Source organism: Rhinoraja longicauda, chromosome 33 (genome assembly GCF_053455715.1).
Source record: "Rhinoraja longicauda isolate Sanriku21f chromosome 33, sRhiLon1.1, whole genome shotgun sequence".
Lineage (NCBI taxonomy): Eukaryota > Metazoa > Chordata > Chondrichthyes > Rajiformes > Arhynchobatidae > Rhinoraja > Rhinoraja longicauda.
The window spans coordinates 6856607-6878066 of record NC_135985.1 but is presented as its reverse complement, the minus strand read 5'-3'; the positions used below and the strand labels follow the sequence as shown (position 1 = coordinate 6878066).

The following is a 21460-nucleotide window of genomic DNA, read 5'->3' as shown; positions in this document are numbered from 1 at the left end:
TATACAAGACAAAAGGAGGGAAAAAAATTTTTTTGTTATTTTTTTTTAGTATTTCATTACAGTGAAGAACAAAGACTTACTGTTTGGGCAGTGGCTGTAAAGACCACCTTTCTAGCAGTAAAGCATCCTGTTTGATAGCAGGGTCGTTTATATCACTTCCCTCGGTGGATGGCCCATCTGCATCACTATAGCAACAGTCAGGAAGCAGCATCACCTCAACCATGATGGAAATGTTATTCCTCCACAGAACCAAAACCTGAGATCTGGTTCTTCTGGCCTGATAACACTGTCAAAACACAGGTGCAAAGGAAAAGAAAATTATTAGAAAAATATCTGAACAACATTTTCTAGAACCAATTAAATCTTATAATTTTGTGCCGGTAGATATGATGTTTATTTGAAAGAAAAGTTTCGGGAAAAATAGGACATTTCATTGTTCCCTTTCAGTACATATGACAATAAACAACTCTTAAATTTCAATATATGGCGAGAACTTTAGTTATGAATATACCTGCGGCACTTTTTCAGTGCATTCGTGCTTTGTACTCAAGGACTGTCCAAGCTGTGCTGGAGGGCAGTGAAACCCTTCTGTACGACCTTTCACCGAGCATTCTGGTGTCCGACCCTCTGTGATCAGCAAGGTCAGAGAAGACAAAAACTCCTCTGCGTCATATTCGAAGTACTCATCTATAGTATCTGTAAAGAACAAACATAGAGTCTGCTTAATGCACAGGATCTCTATTAATCCTTTTTATTAGCTTTCAGTTTCAATGCATACGAATTGTTACAAGAAGCTGCTCAAAATACTAAAGAACGCTAAATGTTGTAGATGGCAGTTCTGCAAGTTCACAAAGCTCAGTAAACAAAAACTCTCCACCCGTAATCATGGGTAATCATGAACAATTGGCACAAGACAAAAGATATGCAAGAAACTGACAAGGATTATTTGTGTTCATGCCAGCTGTTTGTGGGACAATTAAAATAGCCAAACAATTTACCGGGGCTCTTTTAAATCACAAAATACAAGTTTCCGAATGTATTCCTTCATTACGTTTCACTTCAGGTGGCATTTACAGACTCCCCTCAGTAGACATTGAAAGATGTGAACACGATCAGGTATAAAAGCCCTTGTTTCCTCGTTATATGTAATAACGTCCACATCCCATCATACATAGGGAAGGATTCACGATGAATATACAGTCGATCCTTTGTTACCAGCTGATACCAAACCTAGCCAATAATTAGCAGCAGGAATTAAAATTCAGCACTTCACAGTGATTATAACTGCAGCTGTCATTGTACATGTTGCGGAGCCCTTTCTGGGTTTTACTGTAAATTCTGCAATGCCAACAAAACCACAGCAACATTTTATTCTGCAGCCACAATGATATATTGAGCAAGGTAAATATTTCAGAACATCATTGTAATCATTAAAATGTACAAAATATGAACAAATGTGCATATGGAAGTGTCATTTCCAGTTCAATTTGTAAAGAATACAATAGGAAATGTAATTCAGGAATAATTCCATGAGGTGTCCAGCAATTTCCATTAGTAGTACTAAAATGAGCATAGTCTACCTAAATATTTATGCTATCACTTTTGGATAATCCAAATTACATTGTCAATAGCATCTCCTGAAGTTCAGACCATAATTTGTCTTGGCAGTTATATTTAATTATGACAAGATATTATATGATCTCTATATGCGTGTGAAAATTCTCCAGCATTTACCGGAATCTTTTAAATACACTTTATTTACATGACAGATATACTGGATTCTCCAGATGATTTTTTCCCCCCAATCTTAAATGTCAAATCACAATGCTTAAGAATCTGGAGCAAATGACGTGCTGGAAGAACTCAGCAGGTCAGGCAGCATTTGTGTAGGAAATGGACAGATGCCATTTCAAGTCACGATCTTTCTTCAGACTTCACACCAACAACTAGGTACAAAAAGAGAGGGTAGAAGGCCAACGGGGGTCCATGAGGAGGGGGAGAAGGAGGAAGGGTCCCGACCCGAAACATCACTTGTACATTGCCTCCACGGATGCTGCCTGATCTGATGAATTTTCTTTGAAGCTTCAATTTCCCAGTCACTTGGTCAATTATGTCAAGTGCCTTCCACTTCTGAAAACCCAGAATTAATTCATCCCAGCTTCTACCCATTAGCTTCTGAACGATCAAAATGGTGATAAATGGATGTATTGAATCTGTTTTCCAATTGTTTATTATCTGCAGAATCTAACAATTGTGATATCCCATTGCCCTTTGTAATTTGCCTCGGTTCCTTACAAAACCACCTGCTAATGGATATTAGGCATGGCTTGTGGTAGCATCTTTGCTCATGAGAAGATGGTGGGTTCGAGCGCTACTCTTCAGATTCCAAACTATACTTGCCCTATTGTAAGCAAGACAAAAAGTTATTTCAGCTTTCCACAAAATAAAACATCCCGCAAAAGGCATCAAGTTAATTTCTAGGGCAAAGTTGCCAATGAGTGGTCAGAGCATTAAACGTTTAGTTGCCAGCAGACAAATTATGGGTTGGGTAATTGAGAAAGATAAGTGACGATGTATGTCGGAGGGGAGGAGTAATGCAATATTATTTCTTGCTCATGTCAAAATATTTGAAATCATTCTTGCATACAAAAATTAAGCCAGCATTCATCTTGGAAGGGTACGGAAATCTCAATCTGATCCATAATGAACCGTTTGGGATCATAATTTCTTAATATTCGGAAGATCTCACCATTCAGATTAAAGCCTGTGTTCCGCACGCAGTTCACTGTAAACATTTATTACAAATGTAGCAAAAAAAAAGACAACGTGCTGGAGTAACTCAGCAGGTCAAGCGGCATCTCTGGAGAAAATGTACAGGTGCTATTTCGGGTCAGGGTCCTTCAGAGTTCTCCTCCCCTTTCATTTCTCCATCTTACAAATGTGGCTTGGCTATGATCAATATCAAATGTGCTTTGGCAGCATCAATTAGTCCTGTTTGATAATCAGAATACCATACTGTATATTGACAGGTGATGGCTAATACTTTATCCATTAAAATAATCAAAGGGCAGTACAATAGCGATGATGCTTCTTTTACCTCTAGATTTCTTCGAAGGCAGACCAATCACTTGATGATACATGGTTTGATTCAAATAGTTAAGTTGCTTTATTTCATGTTGACTGACACGGTTATGATGGATTCCATTTATTTCAATCAATACAACTTGTCTTTGCATAATAACATAGACTGAACACAACAAACATCCTGATATCATTTAACTAAAACATAGTTGGCTAGGATAACGCCTCTTAGCCGTGTAGACTTATGCCTTTTTCTGTGCCCTCTTCACAGAAATGAAGCAGAGTGTGCTTTATAAAATAATTAATATAAAGTTCTTCTACTGTTTACATATTATTTACTTGTGGGGGAATATCTTACATCTTACAAGTATTCTAAAAATTGAGAGGAATCCTGTTTAAATGAATCAAAGAAATTAATGATTTCATATTGAGTAGGAAAGAACTGCAGATGCCGGTTTAAATCAAAAGTTACTCCAGCATTTTGTGTCTACCAATGATTTATTCTTTGTTAGGATAGTGTGCAAGATGTTCAAGTAATTACTATTCAATTGTAGACAATGCTTGCTTTTTAAAAACAAAATGTAGCTAAGATAGCAAATAATGAATGAGATGTACTTTTGAGGGAGTGGGGGAAAAAATGCTGCTAAACAAATGGTTTATTTTAAAGTAGTTCAGAATAGTAGTTACCACTTGTGGAAGCCGCTAATAATTTTGAACATAACTTGAAATGTTTGTTCCAGTTTCAAATACAAAATCAGAGAGAAAGAAAAACAGGATAAAAATTAATGTCCCAATACATTTGGAATGATTTCAAGATAATGTAACAGAACAATAACCAGCAAAAGAAAGCAAATATTCAAAACATTTCTCCATTTTATTCCATAAGAAAATACAGAAGACATGTGAAAACTACTGGTTTAGCTCAGTGAAAATCTTGGGAGCAGAGGAAAAAGCTGGCTCTTGAAAAACAAAATGAATGTTGGATGGGTTTCTTCAAAACAAAGCATAAGCCAGCTAGCTCCATCCTATATACTGATGTAATTGTGAACCTAAACAGCTGGGAATGTTTAGTCACAAATACAACACGCCCTGTATGTCACTGCTGTTTTTAACATTATTTAACATTAACCGGATAGTATCTAATAACATGCCCAAAGTTTAAATTTCAAAATAATTTACCCAGTTACAATTCCACACTGAACACATTAGTTAAATTCACACAGTTCTTTTAAATACTCTTTTATTGGCAGAGAACCGGATACCATATGGCCTCAGGTAAACCTTACTGCAACAAATGTCTTGCTCCAAAACAATGTGTATTCAAGCACTCCACCCAAATGAAAGCATTGAGTTGTCAGTAGTGTTCACAATGGTATCATAGATCTCTACAAACTTTATAGAAACAACAGCTTTGTGTTAATCGAGTTCATTTAAAGTAGATGGTGCATGGCCAATGACAGAGAAGTGAGAAATCTGAATCTCAAGAGTCACGTAAAGGTTCTAGAGGATGATGGAAAGGAAAAGCTCAAAAGGAATGGGCTTTGAGAATGATCTGGTGACCTTAAAACCCAGTAGATACAGTTCTAGAATTCTATTTGTTCCCCCAAAAAAGTAACATATTTTCACATGAAAAATAATTACATTTGCTATATAATGGTTACTTGATGTCCGAGTTCTAGTGCTTACAGCATCTTCTTTACCTCCCTTTCAGATTTACGTCAAAATGCAAAAATATTAATAAAGGCTTCTCTACCTGGTAATGGTTATGTCATGATTACCCAACAGGCCAAAAAGAATGAGATTAGAAGTAATATTTTTCTTCTCGATTCGCCACATACTGTCAAAGAGCCATACAGCATGAAATAGACCCTTCAATCCAACTTGCCCATTCTGACCAAGATACCCCATCTACACTCGTCCCATCCACCCACATCTCTCTAAACCTTTCATATCCACGTACCTGTCCAAATGTCTTTTAAATGTTGCAGTACCTGCTTCAACTACTTCTTTTGGCAGCTCGTTCTGTATACCCATCACCCTCCATGTGAAAAAGTTGCCCCTCAGGTTCCTATAATATCTTTCTCCACTCACCTGAAACTTATGTTCTCTTGTTCTTGATTCCCCTTCTCTGGGTAAAACACAGCAATCACCCTATCTATTCCCCCCAGATTTTATACACATAATAATTTAAAAAACATTACATAACAATGAATAAATAATATCAACTTGATGTAAAGAACACTGGCTATAGTGTGCTGCAATAGTCACATTAGTTTTTTGAAGCCCTATTCTGGTACTTGGAGTTCAGAACTTAGCCTTGGCTCCCAATCAAACTCAATTAGGCAGACAAGTTCCATTATAGTTTGGTCATCTAAATAGAGGAAAATCTTGCAATACCGGGTCAGACATACCAAACTTTCATACAGTTAGACCAATTCTGATTGCAGATACATCTTCAGCTCAACCTGTTCTCCTGGCTGTATTATTAGTGTAAATAAAAGAAAAGCATAATGATAAAAAAGATCAAATGACTTGCGAGAATCTGGAAAATATACTTCCGTGAAATACAAATTTAAGAAATATTTACTTTGGACCCAAATAGGTTAGAGGACCATATATTCCATGACAAACCTAGAAGCACTAACATCCAGAAAGGCTCAGGGATCTATGGACAAGGATGTGATAGGATTGCTTTCAAGATATCAAGGAGAGACACGAGTGTTTGGAAGAAATAATTTCCATTGGTTGAGAGTTCAAAAACTGGAGATATGCCTAAAAATTTGAACCAGTCTTTCAAGACAAAGAGTGGTCGAAGTTAAAATGTAACCTGTAAATTGAATTTAATGCTATGGCGATAGTTAATTTAAAATCTATGATAGACTTTAGTTTTTTAAAAATGAAAAAAATATGGGCAAAGGCAGGTACGTGAAGCTAGATTAATCATGATTTCACTGGCCTGTGGGAAAAGGCTAAATGGGCTAAATCACTTATTCCTGTTCCTACATTGTTATGTTCACAACTCTGGTTTTGTTGGATGGTGGAAGTAAATGTAGCCATTGAAAATCAAGAGATAATTCTTGATCTGGAAGAAGTTGTGTGACTTCCACAATGAATAGATTAGGAAGGAACTGCAGATGCTGGTTTAAAACAAAGATAGACACAAAATGCTGGAGAAAGAATATCGAAGGAAGAAGGGTCTGGATCCAAAACATAACCCATTCCTACTCTCCAGAGATGCTGCCTGTCCCGATGGATCAAATCTCATTTGCTTGAGAGTGGTGAGAAAAGGTTCAAGTTGTTGTAATTGCAGACTGAATGTCACCAACTTGAATTAATGCATAACATTTGACTCGTTTTCTTGATATGTTCATAAATACTCATTAATTGTTTATCAAGCTTAATTGTAGAATGCCACATTCAATAAGTGTGTACCATAGCAATTAATTTGTTTACTTCCAAATCAGAATAATTTGAATTGACTCCATGATGCACATCATTCAAGTCCAAGAAAATAGTGCATAAATCGAGATGCCAAATAACATAGCTTTAAAAAAAAACAAATTTCAAAAGATTTTCTTTAATGAAAGTGCACTCATGGCTTACCATGTTAAGAACAGAAACAAAGTCCATTATCCACTTTACTTCAGCATGAGCTTCTTTGTGAAGAGAATGTTTAATAGTACAGTGTTGGAGTTCATGACAATCGGTAATCCTGTCTACACCATCTTGCTGGCTACAAAACAATGTGTGAAGACAACTAGGGTTAACCCCATTTGTTACTGCATTGTACACTGTGCACACATGGTGTCATCCTGATATATATACACATCCATAATTAAAACTGCGCTGGTGAATATGCAGTGGTATCAGTTTCATTATAACTGATTGGCACAGAGATGCTTGTACCTACGAGAATAAATTATTTAATTTATTCTCTGGGGTTTGATTCTGAGAGTCTTTTAAATGACATGATTCTGATTTAATTTTAGCTGAAATACAAGCGGCATTTAGCTCCAACAGAACCTTGTGTATTTAATCTGGCCTCCCTCTATGGAGCACGTTAGCATACTCATGGATAATTACTGCTTTACACAACTATTCTGTTCATCAGTAAGTCTGTGTCAGTCTGCATTTTATTTTCATGTTTTATCATGGCAACCACTACATTCAGGCTTAGTATGACAATGCTATCTTTTCTTCCACCACACCAAACTCAGAATTCAAGTTGCAGTGGTTAGATGAACTAAGCAGAAAAGACTCCGACACATGACTTCTAAGGCTAATCAAGAATCTGCTAACTCAGCATTAGCAGTGAAGACTGAAGTCCAATTCATCTACATCCAGCTGGCTATACACAAAGTCTGTGGATCACCAGTGACTCTGGCAAAACTGTTACATGTGCTTCCTCATTTATACCAACAGATCTGATTGAGTAAATATCATTATTTTTTAAATTTAGTTGAGAGATATGGGACAGAAAATTAAAAAATAAATGGGGTAGAAAGGAAAGCAGGAGTCATCAGTACACCAATGCACATCACAGTTGTGTGGATGTTATGCATTTGTTCAGAGGTATGAGATTACAGATACAGGAATCTGGTGCCAAAAAATGGAGCAATCCTGGAAGAACTCAGTGGATCAGACAGCATCTGTGGAATGAAGTGGATAGTTGGTTTCAGGTTGAGACCATTCATTTGGACTGAAAAGGAGTGAGGAAGTATTAAGGAAAGGGTATCGAGGCGGAAGTGGGGAAGCAAGAGCCAGCAAATAGGTGGAAACAGATGAGGAGGGATTGATTGGCAGAGAAGAGCCAGGTGAGAAGGGAAGGGTGTAGATAGCAGCAGAGCTTGGGATGTGATAAGTAGAGAACAGAAGTCTGCAGATTCTGGAATCAGATGGAAAAGGAAATTGAACAGTGGAATTGAATAAAGAGGTATGGTGGCAGATGTGACCAAGAGTGGAAAGGGATGAGCAGTGGGGTGGCAGGTGATTCCAATGGGAGGAGTATACAAGTGATGAGCAGATGGTATACATATGGGGAGGGGAGAGAAACAGAGTGATAGGTATCTGGGGGGAATGCTGTGGGAGAAAGCGAGTGTGTGAGAGAACCAGGGTAGATAGGGGATACAAAAACAGAGGTGGCATGGGTTTCCTGAAATTGGAGAATTCAATGTTCATGCTTTTCGCCTCAAACACTGCAGTGGTGGAGGCAGAGAATAAACAGGTCGATGTGGGAATGGGGAGGGGAATTAAAACGTGAGATCCAAATCTCCAGAGTCGAGAGAGCACTGGTGTTCAGCAAAGTTTTTATTAAAACAATTTTAAGTGTTTTGAACTTAAGTGACAAAGTCACTTGTTGAAAACAATAGACAATAGACAATAGACAATAGGTGCAGGAGTAGGCCATTCAGCCCTTCGAGCCAGCACCGCCATTCAATGCGATCATGGCTGATCACTATCAATCAGTACCCCGTTCCTGCCTTCTCCCCATACCCCCTCACTCCGCTATCCTTAAGAGCTCTATCCAGCTCTCTCTTGAAAGCATCCAACGAACTGGCCTCCACTGCCTTCTGAGGCAGAGAATTCCACACCTTCACCACCCTCTGACTGAAAAAGTTCTTCCTCATCTCCGTTCTAAATGGCCTACCCCTTATTCTCAAACTGTGGCCCCTTGTTCTGGACTCCCCCAACATTGGGAACATGTTATCTGCCTCTAATGTGTCCAATCCCCTAATTATCTTATATGTTTCAATAAGATCCCCCCTCATCCTTCTAAATTCCAGTGTATACAAGCCCAATCGCTCCAGCCTTTCAACATACGACAGTCCCGCCATTCCGGGAATTAATCTAGTGAACCTACGCTGCACGCCCTCCATAGCAAGAATATCCTTCCTCAAATTTGGAGACCAAAACTGCACACAGTACTCCAGGTGCGGTCTCACCAGGGCCCGGTACAACTGTAGAAGGACCTCTTTGCTCCTATACTCAACTCCTCTTGTTACGAAGGCCAACATTCCATTGGCTTTCTTCACTGCCTGCTGAACCTGCATGCTTCCTTTCATTGACTGATGCACTAGGACACCCAGATCTCGTTGAACTCCCCCTCCTCCTAACTTGACACCATTCAGATAATAATCTGCCTTTCTATTCTTACTTCCAAAGTGAATAACCTCGCACTTATCTACATTAAACTGCATCTGCCATGTATCCGCCCACTCACACAACCTGTCCAGGTCACCCTGCAGCCTTATTGCATCTTCCTCACAATTCACACTACCCCCCAACTTAGTATCATCTGCAAATTTGCTAATGGTACTTTTAATCCCTTCGTCTAAGTCATTAATGTATATCGTAAATAGCTGGGGTCCCAGCACCGAACCTTGCGGTACCCCACTGGTCACTGCCTGCCATTCCGAAAGGGACCCATTTATCCCCACTCTTTGCTTTCTGTCTGTTAACCAATTTTCTATCCATGTCAGTACCCTACCCCCAATACCATGTGCCCTAATTTTGCCCACTAATCTCCTATGTGGGACCTTGTCGAAGGCTTTCTGAAAGTCGAGGTACACCACATCCACTGACTCTCCCTTGTCAATTTTCCTAGTTACATCCTCAAAAAATTCCAGTAGATTTGTCAAGCATGATTTCCCCTTCGTAAATCCATGCTGACTCGGAACGATCCCGTTACTGCTATCCAAATGCTCAGCAATTTCGTCTTTTATAATTGACTCCAGCATTTTCCCCACCACTGATGTCAGACTAACTGGTCTATAATTACCCGTTTTCTCTCTCCCTCCTTTCTTAAAAAGTGGGATAACATTTGCTATTCTCCAATCCACAGGAACTGATCCTGAATCTATAGAACATTGAAAAAAGATCTCCAATGCTTCCACTATTTCTAGAGCCACCTCCTTAAGTACTCTGGGATGCAGACCATCAGGCCCTGGGGATTTATCAGCCTTCAGTCCCATCAGTCTACCCAAAACCATTTCCTGCCTAATGTGGATTTCCTTCAGTTCCTCCATCACCCTAGGTTCTCCAGCCCCTAGAACATTTGGGAGATTGTGTGTATCTTCCTCAGTGAAGACAGATCCAAAGTAACGGTTTAACTCGTCTGCCATTTCTTTGTTCCCCATAATAAATTCCCCTGCTTCTGTCTTCAAGGGACCCACATTTGCCTTGACTATTTTTTTCCTCTTCACGTACCTAAAAAAACTTTTGCTATCCTCCTTTATATTATTGGCTAGTTTACCCTCGTACCTCATCTTTTCTCCTCGTATTGCCTTTTTAGTTAACTGCAGACCTTCTAAGGTTGCACACATAATACCTATCTTCTGAAACTGGCTGTTAAGGACTTCCATAAATCAGTCTGGAAGTCTAACAAAATATGTGAGTGGGCATAGTTAATTCATTAGGCTTCCAAACAGAACTAATTCTGATCATGGCAATTTTATTCAGAGTTGTACTTGAAAAAATTGCTTGTCTCATTGTCAATGGAAAATAGAAAAAAGACTCAAATCCTGGTTTAAATTACATATTTATGTAAGAATGTTCTAATTTTCTGGGTGGGTGGGTGTCATGGGTGCAAGGTTATTATTAAGACTTCACAGGGATGTTAACAGAATAGGGAAGGAAAGTGCTCACAGAAGGCATGTTCTCAATGTTTGTCTCGACTCAGATGCTGCGGATCTTCTGCACATATCCAACATTTTCTGTTTTTATTCTGTTTCTGTTTTTATTGCACATCTTTGGTTCCGATTTTTCCATTTAGCCTTTGGCTGAAATACTGTATACGTTTAGTGAAAGACAGACAGTCTTGAACAGGTTATCCTCAAGAAATCATACATCAAGAGTAGGTGGTATCTGGAATGCACTGCCAGAGGATCTGGTGGAATCAGACACAAGCACTATGTTTAAGAAGCATTCAGACAGGCATTTAAATAGGCAAGACATGCCTTCAAGACATGCAGGCAAATGGGATTAGTATAGATAAGGAAAAAGGTACTCTACGATTGTGATTCTAAAAGCTGAAAATTCAAATCTTGCTGAGAGAGTTGTCACCCAAACCTATTTGGTCTGGATAAAGAAGACAAATCTTGTTGACCTGAAGCATCCCAGACTCTGGTGAAGAGTCCTAAATATTGACACGGGCCAATACTGAGGGGAAAAGTTCACACCAAAACTCCCATGACAGCTGACAAAAATCGTAACCCCAGTTTTGCCTGCTGCCAGAACAATAAGGATTTAATTGAAAACGTAAAACATCACAATCCTCTGCCTAAAGTTGAACAAAGTTCTCTTAGGTTCAGCTCACCTCCCCCTAATAAAAGGTGTAACAATGGGAATCTCCACAAGTCTGAGTTATATATCCCTTTTCATGCAATAGGAGGACCATTCTTTGTTCTATCCATGTTTGTGTTCAGACATACTGTTGCCATGACTGCTTGCCACTTCACTGGTTCACTCTTAACCTCCCATCGTCCCTCTGAAACCCAATGGAAGCTTGAAGACCACATATGACCTTTCAAAACAGTATTTTATACTTTTCAGAATCAACAATTATTTCAATCACTTCAGATCATAATTTGTGGTTTTGCCATTTTCATTTACAGCGTCTCCATTCCGATTTCTTGCTTAGTATATCATTTGCCTATGTTGTCATACCCTTTTATTAATTCATCACTCTTTCCCTCACTCGATCATGAGCTTTTCTTCTATTCTTTCACTCTATCACCCATAGCTCTCTTTTTCCACCAACTTCCCGCTGTTCGCACTGAATGTTAGCACACTCGCTCCACAGACACCACCTGACCAGCATTTTGCACTCTTCTAGTGAAGCACCTCTTCTGGATGGCACGGAGTCCATACAACAAATGATCATCTGCACTGAAGCATCAGCCTTGGACCTGAAGCTTTATGTACTTGCAATTCACCATTCATTAAGCTAATTCAGATTCATGGATAGCTCTCTTGCCTCAGAATCAGAAGGGCTTCAGTGGACTCCAAAAAGGAGAGCGCCTTACACCAACATACTAATTCTGTACAGGCAATATTCCACCGTCAGAATTAATATCTTCTGAAATGTGATGCTAAATTAAGCTTTTGCCTGCCCACTCTGTTGTATTTAAATGTTCCAGAAGCACAGCAAGAAAGAATTATTATTTCTTTAGTTGGCCCCGATTAATCTCAAATTAAACATTATCGATGTTTGACCCCCGTGCAGCACCACCAGTCTTTTATATTTGTCTTACTACCATGTGTAAAATGGAAGCCATATTTTCTCATATCGCCATTACTATTTCATTAAGCACAAAGTATGCCGAAGCCCAAGTACTGCACATGGAAGAGAATTGCAAATTGGATAGGCTCAGGTGCTTGTTTGGCCAAATTCACCTTTAAAAAGCATAAATATACAGTATCATTGAAACAACATCCATCATATCACTAGCCATGTCTTCCCCCACCCTCTCTTTTCTAGCTTTCTCCCCCCTTACAACAATTAGACTAAAGAAGGGTCCAAACCCGAAACATCGCCCATTCATTTCTTCCACAGATGCTGCCTGACCTGCTGAGCAACTCCAGCACTGTCTTTTTTTGGAAACCGGCATCTGCAGTTCTTATATCTGCAGATCATAATATTGATCCAAATGCTGATAATTAAACCACTGCATATTTTATTTCACTTCAGCATTCTTATTATTCCATTAGAAGAAACATAATGAATATATCTTTCTATGGTCATGTTTGTGGTTTCAAGTGGTGCTTTGTAGCTAGAAGTTAAATGCAATTTCTCTCCAATGAATCTTTTGAAGATGTCTTACTATGTTTTTCCAGATTCAACTGGTGAACTGCCTGCCCTGACTCTGAATACTAAAAGAATAGGAAAATACACGAACAGGCCCTTTGGCCTAAAGCATAGCAACATGCCCTTTCGGTCACAATGTTAGTACCAACCATGATGCTGATCAAAACTAATTCTATCTACCTGCACATGGTCCATATCTCTCCATTTCCTACCTGTTCATATGCCTGTCTAACTATCTCCAGCACTCCCCTGGCAATGTACTCCAGACATTCACCACATAGCAAAGAATTTGCCTCATAAATCTCCTTTAAACCTTAAACTTTAAACCATACTTGCGCAAGGCATTTGAGAAACAGGAGATAGCACCTGCAGCTCATTTTCTATGAGTTTAACATCTCTGCTCATATAATGTGTCTTTCTGTTACACATTCAAGAATTTTCAAATCAGGTTTCTGACTACAATTACAATCCAATGCAATGGAAATACCTCAAAAACTGCTTGCTTTTTGATTGCTGTGATTGTATTCCGTTTAATTACCTCCACACTGCTTTTAATCAGCACTATTAAATTTGTTTCAAGCAAAACTGAGCAGATTCTGAAGCTCTTGTAATTGTCTCATTCTCCAAATTATTGGTCTGAAATTACACTTCCCTTTGCTTTTGTGTAATTTACGACCGATACAAGAAATTGACAACCATAAAAAATGTTGAAATTCTATCCTTTTTTTGCAGATCAAGTTAATTTTTTTTCTATTTGGGGATTATTTCCAGGATATTTAATATATTCTTAAGTTTCCATGCTTCTCTGCATTTAATTTGGATAATATTTCCACTTAAGGAAAGGCTAGAATTGCAGCGGTAGCTCAAGACCAGTTGAGAAGCCATACGTAATTTAGCTTAGTTTTGAATGCCTCTAAAGTACTTTCAACTTGTTCTTTATAGATTAGGTGAGCAAAGTTGGAGTGTGGAAATGTATTTTGTATAGGTTTAGCAAACTGTGTGTCATACACAAAATTTGTAAGTATGTCAGACTATAATTTAAATGCAAGGTATACATAAATCTAGCTGTATCAAATAAAGTAATTCATAGCAACAGAGGTTAATATTTACAGCAGCAGAGACCTAAAGAAAACCAGTGGGCAGTCAAATGGAAAACTTTAGTGCAAAAAAAGCAATAAAATGCTGTAGTTTGTTCGATATCATTCACTTTAATTAAAGATATATATGCTTTAAGCATGGAAACATTTTATCGTGTAAAAGGGCAGAAAATTAAATAAGCAATTTACATGAAGCAACAGATTTACATAATTATCACTGCAATTTCCACAGTAAAAACATAATTAAGTACAGAGTACTGCCATTCAGGTCAAAACAACCTTCTTGAAATACAATTTCCAGAAAGGTATGCAATATGCCAGATGTACACGATGATTTACAACACCATCAAGAAACAGATAAAAGATGAGAATAAAAGATCAAAATATTTAAGTACAGAATAAACAATTTGTGAATTTGCCAAAATTAAGTTTTGAAATTTCAAGCATACTGAAAGGAATGTTTAGGAAACTAATGAAAAGTGGCACGGGTATTTTCTCAGGCAAAATTTTACTTGGATACATGACTTCATCCTAAGGTTTAAGGGAACATCAGCCATTGCCATATCAATTGCCAATTACAAGCCTCGTGATTGCAACAAATGTCTTTACTAAATGGTAAATTGTGCTGCAGTTACTATTGTAGATCTAACCACAATCTGGATAACAATTTTATCCACTCAAAGAAAAGTTTTCCTTTTATTGAAAATGGTTTAATTCAAGCACAAATCTCCAATGGTTGTCTGTCTCTCTCATATCTATCCACCGGTTCACATGTTGTTGGGCAAACGGGCACAACGCAAAGTTCAGAGGCAGGTGTCCACAAGATCTTGAACTATGTGAGGGTCATCTTTGAGCAGCAAGGACAAGAAAAGAAGATGCAGCCTGAACCACATCACAATGGCAGGTGTCAGGAATCGTGGTAGAGCCACTCTATCACTCTCATAACTCTCGGGCATAGAGTCAGGTTATGGCCTTCTGAACTGTCCATATTTTTTCTGCAGCTTGCATGGAGTAGAATCCTCCTGATTAATATACTGACCCTCATTTCCACATCTGAGAGTTTAAGTGTTTTGCAGAGGAAGTGCCGACTGCTGATTGAGTACAAATAATCAGTTTTCCTATTTTAATAGTTACTACTATTCTCACACTGTATCAGCATTGACTCCACCTTGGATCTTTATTCTGTTACAGCAAGACAGCTTAACTACTTCTTCTCAGCAACCATTCGGACCTTGAGCTACACATACTAACCTCAGCAGCTTTTCCTTGGACTGTGTCTTTGGTTACACTACGGACTTGGGACTTTGCACTATTATGGTTAGATAGTGTTAGTTATTACTTTATTACATTTTTTATTATGTACCATGTGCATTATCATGTATATGGATCTGTTACGTTGCAGCAAGCAAGAATTTCATTGTTGGTTCATATGACAATTAAACACTCTTGACAATAATGAATATAATTCAAACCAGTTGTGACCAGGAATTCAAATATAGTTTTGCAGATCTAATTCAATAGCTTACAATGATAACATTTCCCAGGACAGGTGTCAAAGGACCATTTATCAGTGATAAAGCACAGAAACAGGCTGAATAAGAGATAAATCTGAAAATACAGTTAGAGAAATAGGGAAGGATTTGGAGATATAGTTTTGTATTTGAAGCAGTGCCTAAATATTGTATAGTGGACAGTAGACCCAAAGTTGTAAGGACTGCCAGACAGGCAACAGGGCTAAAAGGAACCACTTAGATTCATCGGCACGAAACTCTGACAACAGATTCTTTGCAACTAAACAAATCTTGCATGAAAATTCATAGTTTGTATATAATAAAAAGACTGCAACATTCTGAATCAACCAGCATCCGTAGAAGGTGGAAGAAATGTTCAATTTTGAAAATATTACAGAAATTAAGTCTGAAGGTAATCGAGTGGGATGGTAGGAATGAAGATCAATGATCATACAAAGGGTGATGGGAAGTGAATTAATATCCTGTAGATACAAGAAAGAATTTTAGTAACACTCCCAACTTATGCACAAATGCAATCAATCCGAGGTGGCAATGAACAAAATTCATGCGATTAAAGACACAGGAAGGTAAATACCTGTGCTTAACAGAAATAAATCTTGACTATCTGTTAAAATTGCTTGAGGGTCAAAATTAAAGTTATGCCCATATGATCTTGAGTTTTCCGTTGATGCCACAACTAGTGATTCTGTTGATACCACAACAATTAGATAATTAAAAGGATCGAACAAGTGCGCAGACTCAGTGGTCCGAAGTGCCCGTTTCTGTGCTGTATCTCTAAACTATAACGAACAATCCCAGAGTGCACATACAGTGAAAATGGAAGAACAGCAGAACAAATCTGATACCATATTGTATTAACAGCAAGGGGAAATAGGAAAGGATGGTACGAGCTTGACATTCATATGAAGAGAAAAAAATAGAGAAAAAATGTTTTAGTAGATGTTAAGTGCTAAAGTAGTAATAGCTGCTGAGACAAAGATCTGAGCTCTGGACAACTGAAAAGCTCCATTCCTGGGAATGCTTTGGGGGGAGGATGGTGGGGGATAGAAATCCGGGTATGTGCCAAGGTAATTGAAAACAGAACAAAACAGTTTGAAGCTGGAAAGTTAATCAGAGGTTATCTGGCAACGGGAGTTCAAAAGGTAACTTAGTGCCAGTAGTTTATGAATTGAGGGTTACAGGGTGCCTAGAGCTGACTGGGAATTAAAAGTGAAAAAAAATCTTAACCACAACTGAAACTACTTTTGAACAATGGTTTCCATGAAGTATTTGTTTTAAATTGGAACAACCCAATAACATTATTTAACATACATGATGATTGAATTAGCTAATGCACACCTTTAAAAAAAAAAGTCAACCCAGTAATTTGAGGCCAAGATTTGTGAAAACTACCACTAAAGGTCACATTTCGAAACGTGATTAAATACAAAGCCTCAGTCTTTCAATGTCCTCTTGGTGCAATGACATCAGTGCAGCAAAAAAAGGTCACATTATCAAGAGCTGCTGCCTAAGCTTATTGCAAAAGCCTTTTTACAAAGAGTCCTAGTTTCTTTGTGATAAGGAGATTTATTCTCGAGTTGTACTATGGGATACTGTTTCAACGTCTCATGTAAAAAGAGTAATTATGATAACCAAAGTAGTCACAATCAAATCCCTCACAATCGTGGCTTTCAATTTTTTTTTTTTGAGAGAATCCCTGAAAATACCAACATGTCCCCAAGAGACTCCCTGCAAATACCGATTACTCTGGGGGGATGTTGTTCTCTCAAAAATAATACTAGTTATCCATGGATAAACACTGATTTTGTTTTAAAGGATCTACAATGCAAGAAATAAAATGCAAGAATGGTAAACCCAACTGTGGTCCCTCTGGGAATCCCTGCCAATCCCCGGAATCTCCTTGCAGGTCTCACAGAATCAGGAATTTCATGTTTGAAACCAGAACATTTACAGAATTAAAATCCACAGTATACATCTACAGATGAAAAAAAAACATGATTTCGACATCTGTAAGATATAATCAAGCAAGAATTTGAATATGTATTGGAAGTGGCAATGAATCATATTTAGAAAGTACTTCAACTAGTCTTTTGGATTTTGTATCACACTTTGTCTTTGTCCAACTATCTGCCTATCAAAAACCACTCACATCTGTCCCCACCTATAATTGCCAGGCTTTGTTCTACCCCTGATAGACACAGTGGGTCGGGCAGCATCTCTGGAGAAAAAGGATGGGTGACGTTTCGGGTCAGGACCCTTCTTCAGACTGAAAGTGGATGGGAGGGAACTGGAGGTAAAAAAAAAAGACCACAACAAAGCAGGGCCAGTAACAGATGACCAAGGAAGTATGGAGCCCATATTGGCCCATTGTTCAAGGCCCCTGTTTTGTCCTACCCCTCTTCCAACTTTCTCCCCCCCACAACCAGTCTGAAGAAGGGTCCCGACCCAAAACGTCACCTATCCATGTTCTCCAAAGATTGCTGCCTAACCCAATGAGTTACTCCAGCAGTTTGTCTCTTTTTCAGACTTTCCTTTTCTCAATTCATAATTCATACCTTTTCATTTTCCATGGATATTTTTAACAAACTTGGTTAAAAACCCTTCCAAACAAAATGCAAATTACAATCCACATATAATCTTAAATCCAAAATGCTGACCAATTATAACCTGTGTTTATCTCTTATTTGTTGCTTTGATTTGTTTGAAATTTGTGGCACTGGTGATTTGGAAAGAGGCGTTCTTTTTGTTGTCCCCGAGTGTTGCGTAAATCCTTGAATGGAATACCAACATTTACAACTATTAACAAAGTGAGACACGCAAATGAACAAGAACATCAATTTAAATGTTACATGGACTTTGGAAGTTCCACATCAACCACTGAGAAAGATTAAATACCTGGGCACTTTTGCTCTGTAGTTTGATAACTCCAAAGGTGAATAAATGCTATCTCTAATCCACCTGTCCATAGTAGAACTTTATCGTTTAATAGTATATTGTTTCATAGAAGAACCTTTACTATTATTTTAAGCAATCCTAGTAGAAAGGAACAGTGGGGACCACCATCACATGTTCCAAACCTCATTCAGTCCTTCTATGAGAATATGCATGTACTATGCAATTTGATGACGCCATAGCAGACAGTTTACCTATAAGAAATGGAGTGAAGCAAGGCTGTGTCCTAGTGCCCACTGTTCAGCATCTGCCTATTTGCCCTTCTGTCTGTTGCCTTTCCGACAGACACAAGGGTGACACCAGAAGCGATGGGAAGCTCTTCAATCTAGCAAGGTTGAAAGTCAAGATGAAGGCGAGAACCATGCGTTTAAGGGAACTCCTGTACACTGATCCTGCACTCATTGCCCCAACAATAGGACTTCCGGGGCCGGTGGAGAGACTGTTTCATGCTTGCAATAAAGCCCGACTGACAATTTGCATTAAGACAACTGTTGTCATGGGTCAGGGCACTCACCCTAAACACCACTCCGCTGGAAATAGTCAACAAATTTGTCTACCCAAGATCTACAGTGATTGATACCCTACCTCTGGATGAGAAAATCAATTCAATAGACAATAGACAATAGGTGCAGGAGTAGGCCATTCAATGCGATCATGGCTGATCACTCTCAATCAGTACCCCGTTCCTGCCTTCTCCCCATACCCCCTCACTCCGCTATCCTTAAGAGCTCTATCCAGCTCTCTCTTGAAAGCATCCAACGAACTGGCCTCCACTGCCTTCTGAGGCAGAGAATTCTACACCTTCACCACTCTCTGACTGAAAAAGTACTTCCTCATCTCCGTTCTAAATAGCCTACCCCTTATTCTTAAACTGTGGCCCCTTGTTCTGGACTCCCCCAACATTGGGAACATGTTTCCTGCCTCTAATGTGTCCAATCCCCTAATTATCTTATATGTTTCAATAAGATCCCCCCTCATCCTTCTAAATTCCAGTGTATGCAAGCCCAATCGCTCCAGCCTTTCAACATACGACAGTCCCGCCATTCCGGGAATTAACCTAGGTAAAGCAACAACTACCTTCGGATGTCCAACCAAGCGGGCATGGAAGAAAAGGAAACTCACAATCAAGACCAAGATAACTGTCTACAAAGCGTGCATCTTGAGCACGTTACTGTACAGCAGTGAAGCTTGGACGACTTATCTACATCAAGAAAGGAAATGGAATAATTTTCATTTCTGCTGTCTACGCATCCTGGGAATTTCTTGGCAGGACAAAAATTACCAACCAATCTGTCCTCTCCAAGGCCAACATGCCTAGCATCCCGGTGATCCTCAAGCAGAAAAATGTCTCTGCTGGCTTGGACATGTACACAGGATGGAAAATGGAAATGGAACCATCTCCAAACATGTGGGGAGGCCGCCACTAAACGGAGGCCAAGAGGAAGACCAAAGCTTGGCGACAAGGATACGACTAAAAGAGATAGGTTAAATTTTTAACATTACCACTGACAGCTGGGGGACATCTGCTGAGGACTGGAGAAGCTGGAGAAAGGCCCACCAGGCGGGTATGAAGGATCACAGCAGCATGTGGTTCAAGACCATAAAGGTCAGACACCCACACCACAAAATCGTCAATGGCAGCAGCAACACAATCCAACAGCCAAAGGCAACTTCACCTGTAGAAGCTGTGTGAAGGTCTGCCTGTCAAGGATAGGCTAGTCAATCACAGCAGGAAATGCAACCACGGTTGAAACATTCCCCTCTCCAAGCAGGACAATGTCAAAGCCGCACCATCATCTCTCGGAGATGGATGGATCCTAACAACCTAGTGGAAAGGAACAGACGGGATGTGGGGATGAGATAATGGGTTAAACAGTGAAAACTTGTATTATTAGCCAGGCAGCAATTATCAGAACATATGTCACAACATTCAAGTCATGGAAAACATTATCATTCGTGGGATTATGTTTTATTTCAAGACTTTGAAAGGCTTCAAGGATTTTAAAGTAAGATATTTATTGTAACAGAGCCATCAGAAATAAAATATATACTGCCACTAGGCAAGTCATGGGTGACAAAACACTCGCAATCAGTTATGTTACTTTGCTAGAAACCAGAAACTACAGATGCTGGTTTACAAAAGAGGACATGGAGTGCTGGAGTAGCTCAACGAGTCAATCAGCATCTCTTGTCTTCTCTAGGAATGCTGCTGTGCACTATCATGTAAATATTGGGAATGTTTTCTTCTCTGCAATGCGTTCTTGATGAAGATGAAAGAAGGTTTAAAGAGAAAAGGGTTTAAGGTGGACCTATCCTCCCACAAAATATTTGTGTTCTCCTTTTTCAAAAGTGGTTCTTACCCAAATTTGCACAATTAATTAATGATTGCACTCAACGCCCATCTTTGCAGTATATTTTTACGAATACAAAATCTTCAGATGTAAACCAATTATGCTTAAATTGTTTTTCCAGCCTCCCTCTACAACATGCCCCTTTGTTGATGAATCTACAAACGTGTTAAATGTGTTAACCATGCAAATCTGTAATCTCAACCTTCTAACTAAATCATACTGAAGCAAGATTTCAATGGGGCTGGCCCCAATTTCTTGAAGATGGGGCTAAAGAAACTTAGACAGATACATGGATAGGACATGTTTGGAGGGATATGGACCAAACCTGGGCAGGTGGGATTAGTGTAGCTGGGACATGTTGGCCATTGTGGGCAAGTTGGGCCAAAGGGCCTGTTTCCACACTGTATCACTCTATGATTGTGGTGCAGCCAGTAGAGCCGCTCGTTGCCCCACAGTTCCAGAGACCAGACTTCAAGTGTTCCCTGCAACTGTGCGTGTTTCCTCTAGCATCCCAGGTGACTTACAGATTAATTGGCCATTGTAAATTGCCCCAAGCGAGTAGATGGGTGATAGAATCTGGGGGGAACTGTTGCCAATGTGGGGAAGATATAAAAATGGGATTAATGTAGGATTATCATAGAT

At 39.1% G+C, this 21460-nt stretch overlaps 1 protein-coding gene across 5 annotated transcripts in view; it reads right to left on the bottom strand.

The window, feature by feature from the left end:
* atosa (atos homolog A) overlaps window positions 1–21460 on the bottom strand; it is a 73243-nt gene that overhangs the window by 35281 nt on the left and 16502 nt on the right. For 4 of the 5 annotated variants that reach the window (XR_013549286.1, XM_078427531.1, XM_078427528.1 and 1 more), the window contains exons 2-3: window positions 512–696; window positions 81–286 (exon numbers count right to left, since the gene is read on the bottom strand). Coding sequence is in view for 4 of the 5 variants with exons in the window: in XM_078427528.1 (XP_078283654.1) it covers window positions 81–286; window positions 512–696 (391 nt within the window). In the remaining variant the exon portion in view is untranslated. Of the gene's footprint in view, window positions 1–80; window positions 287–511; window positions 697–20143; window positions 20293–21460 lie in introns of all 5 variants that reach the window. The other variant, XM_078427530.1, reaches the window with a different exon arrangement.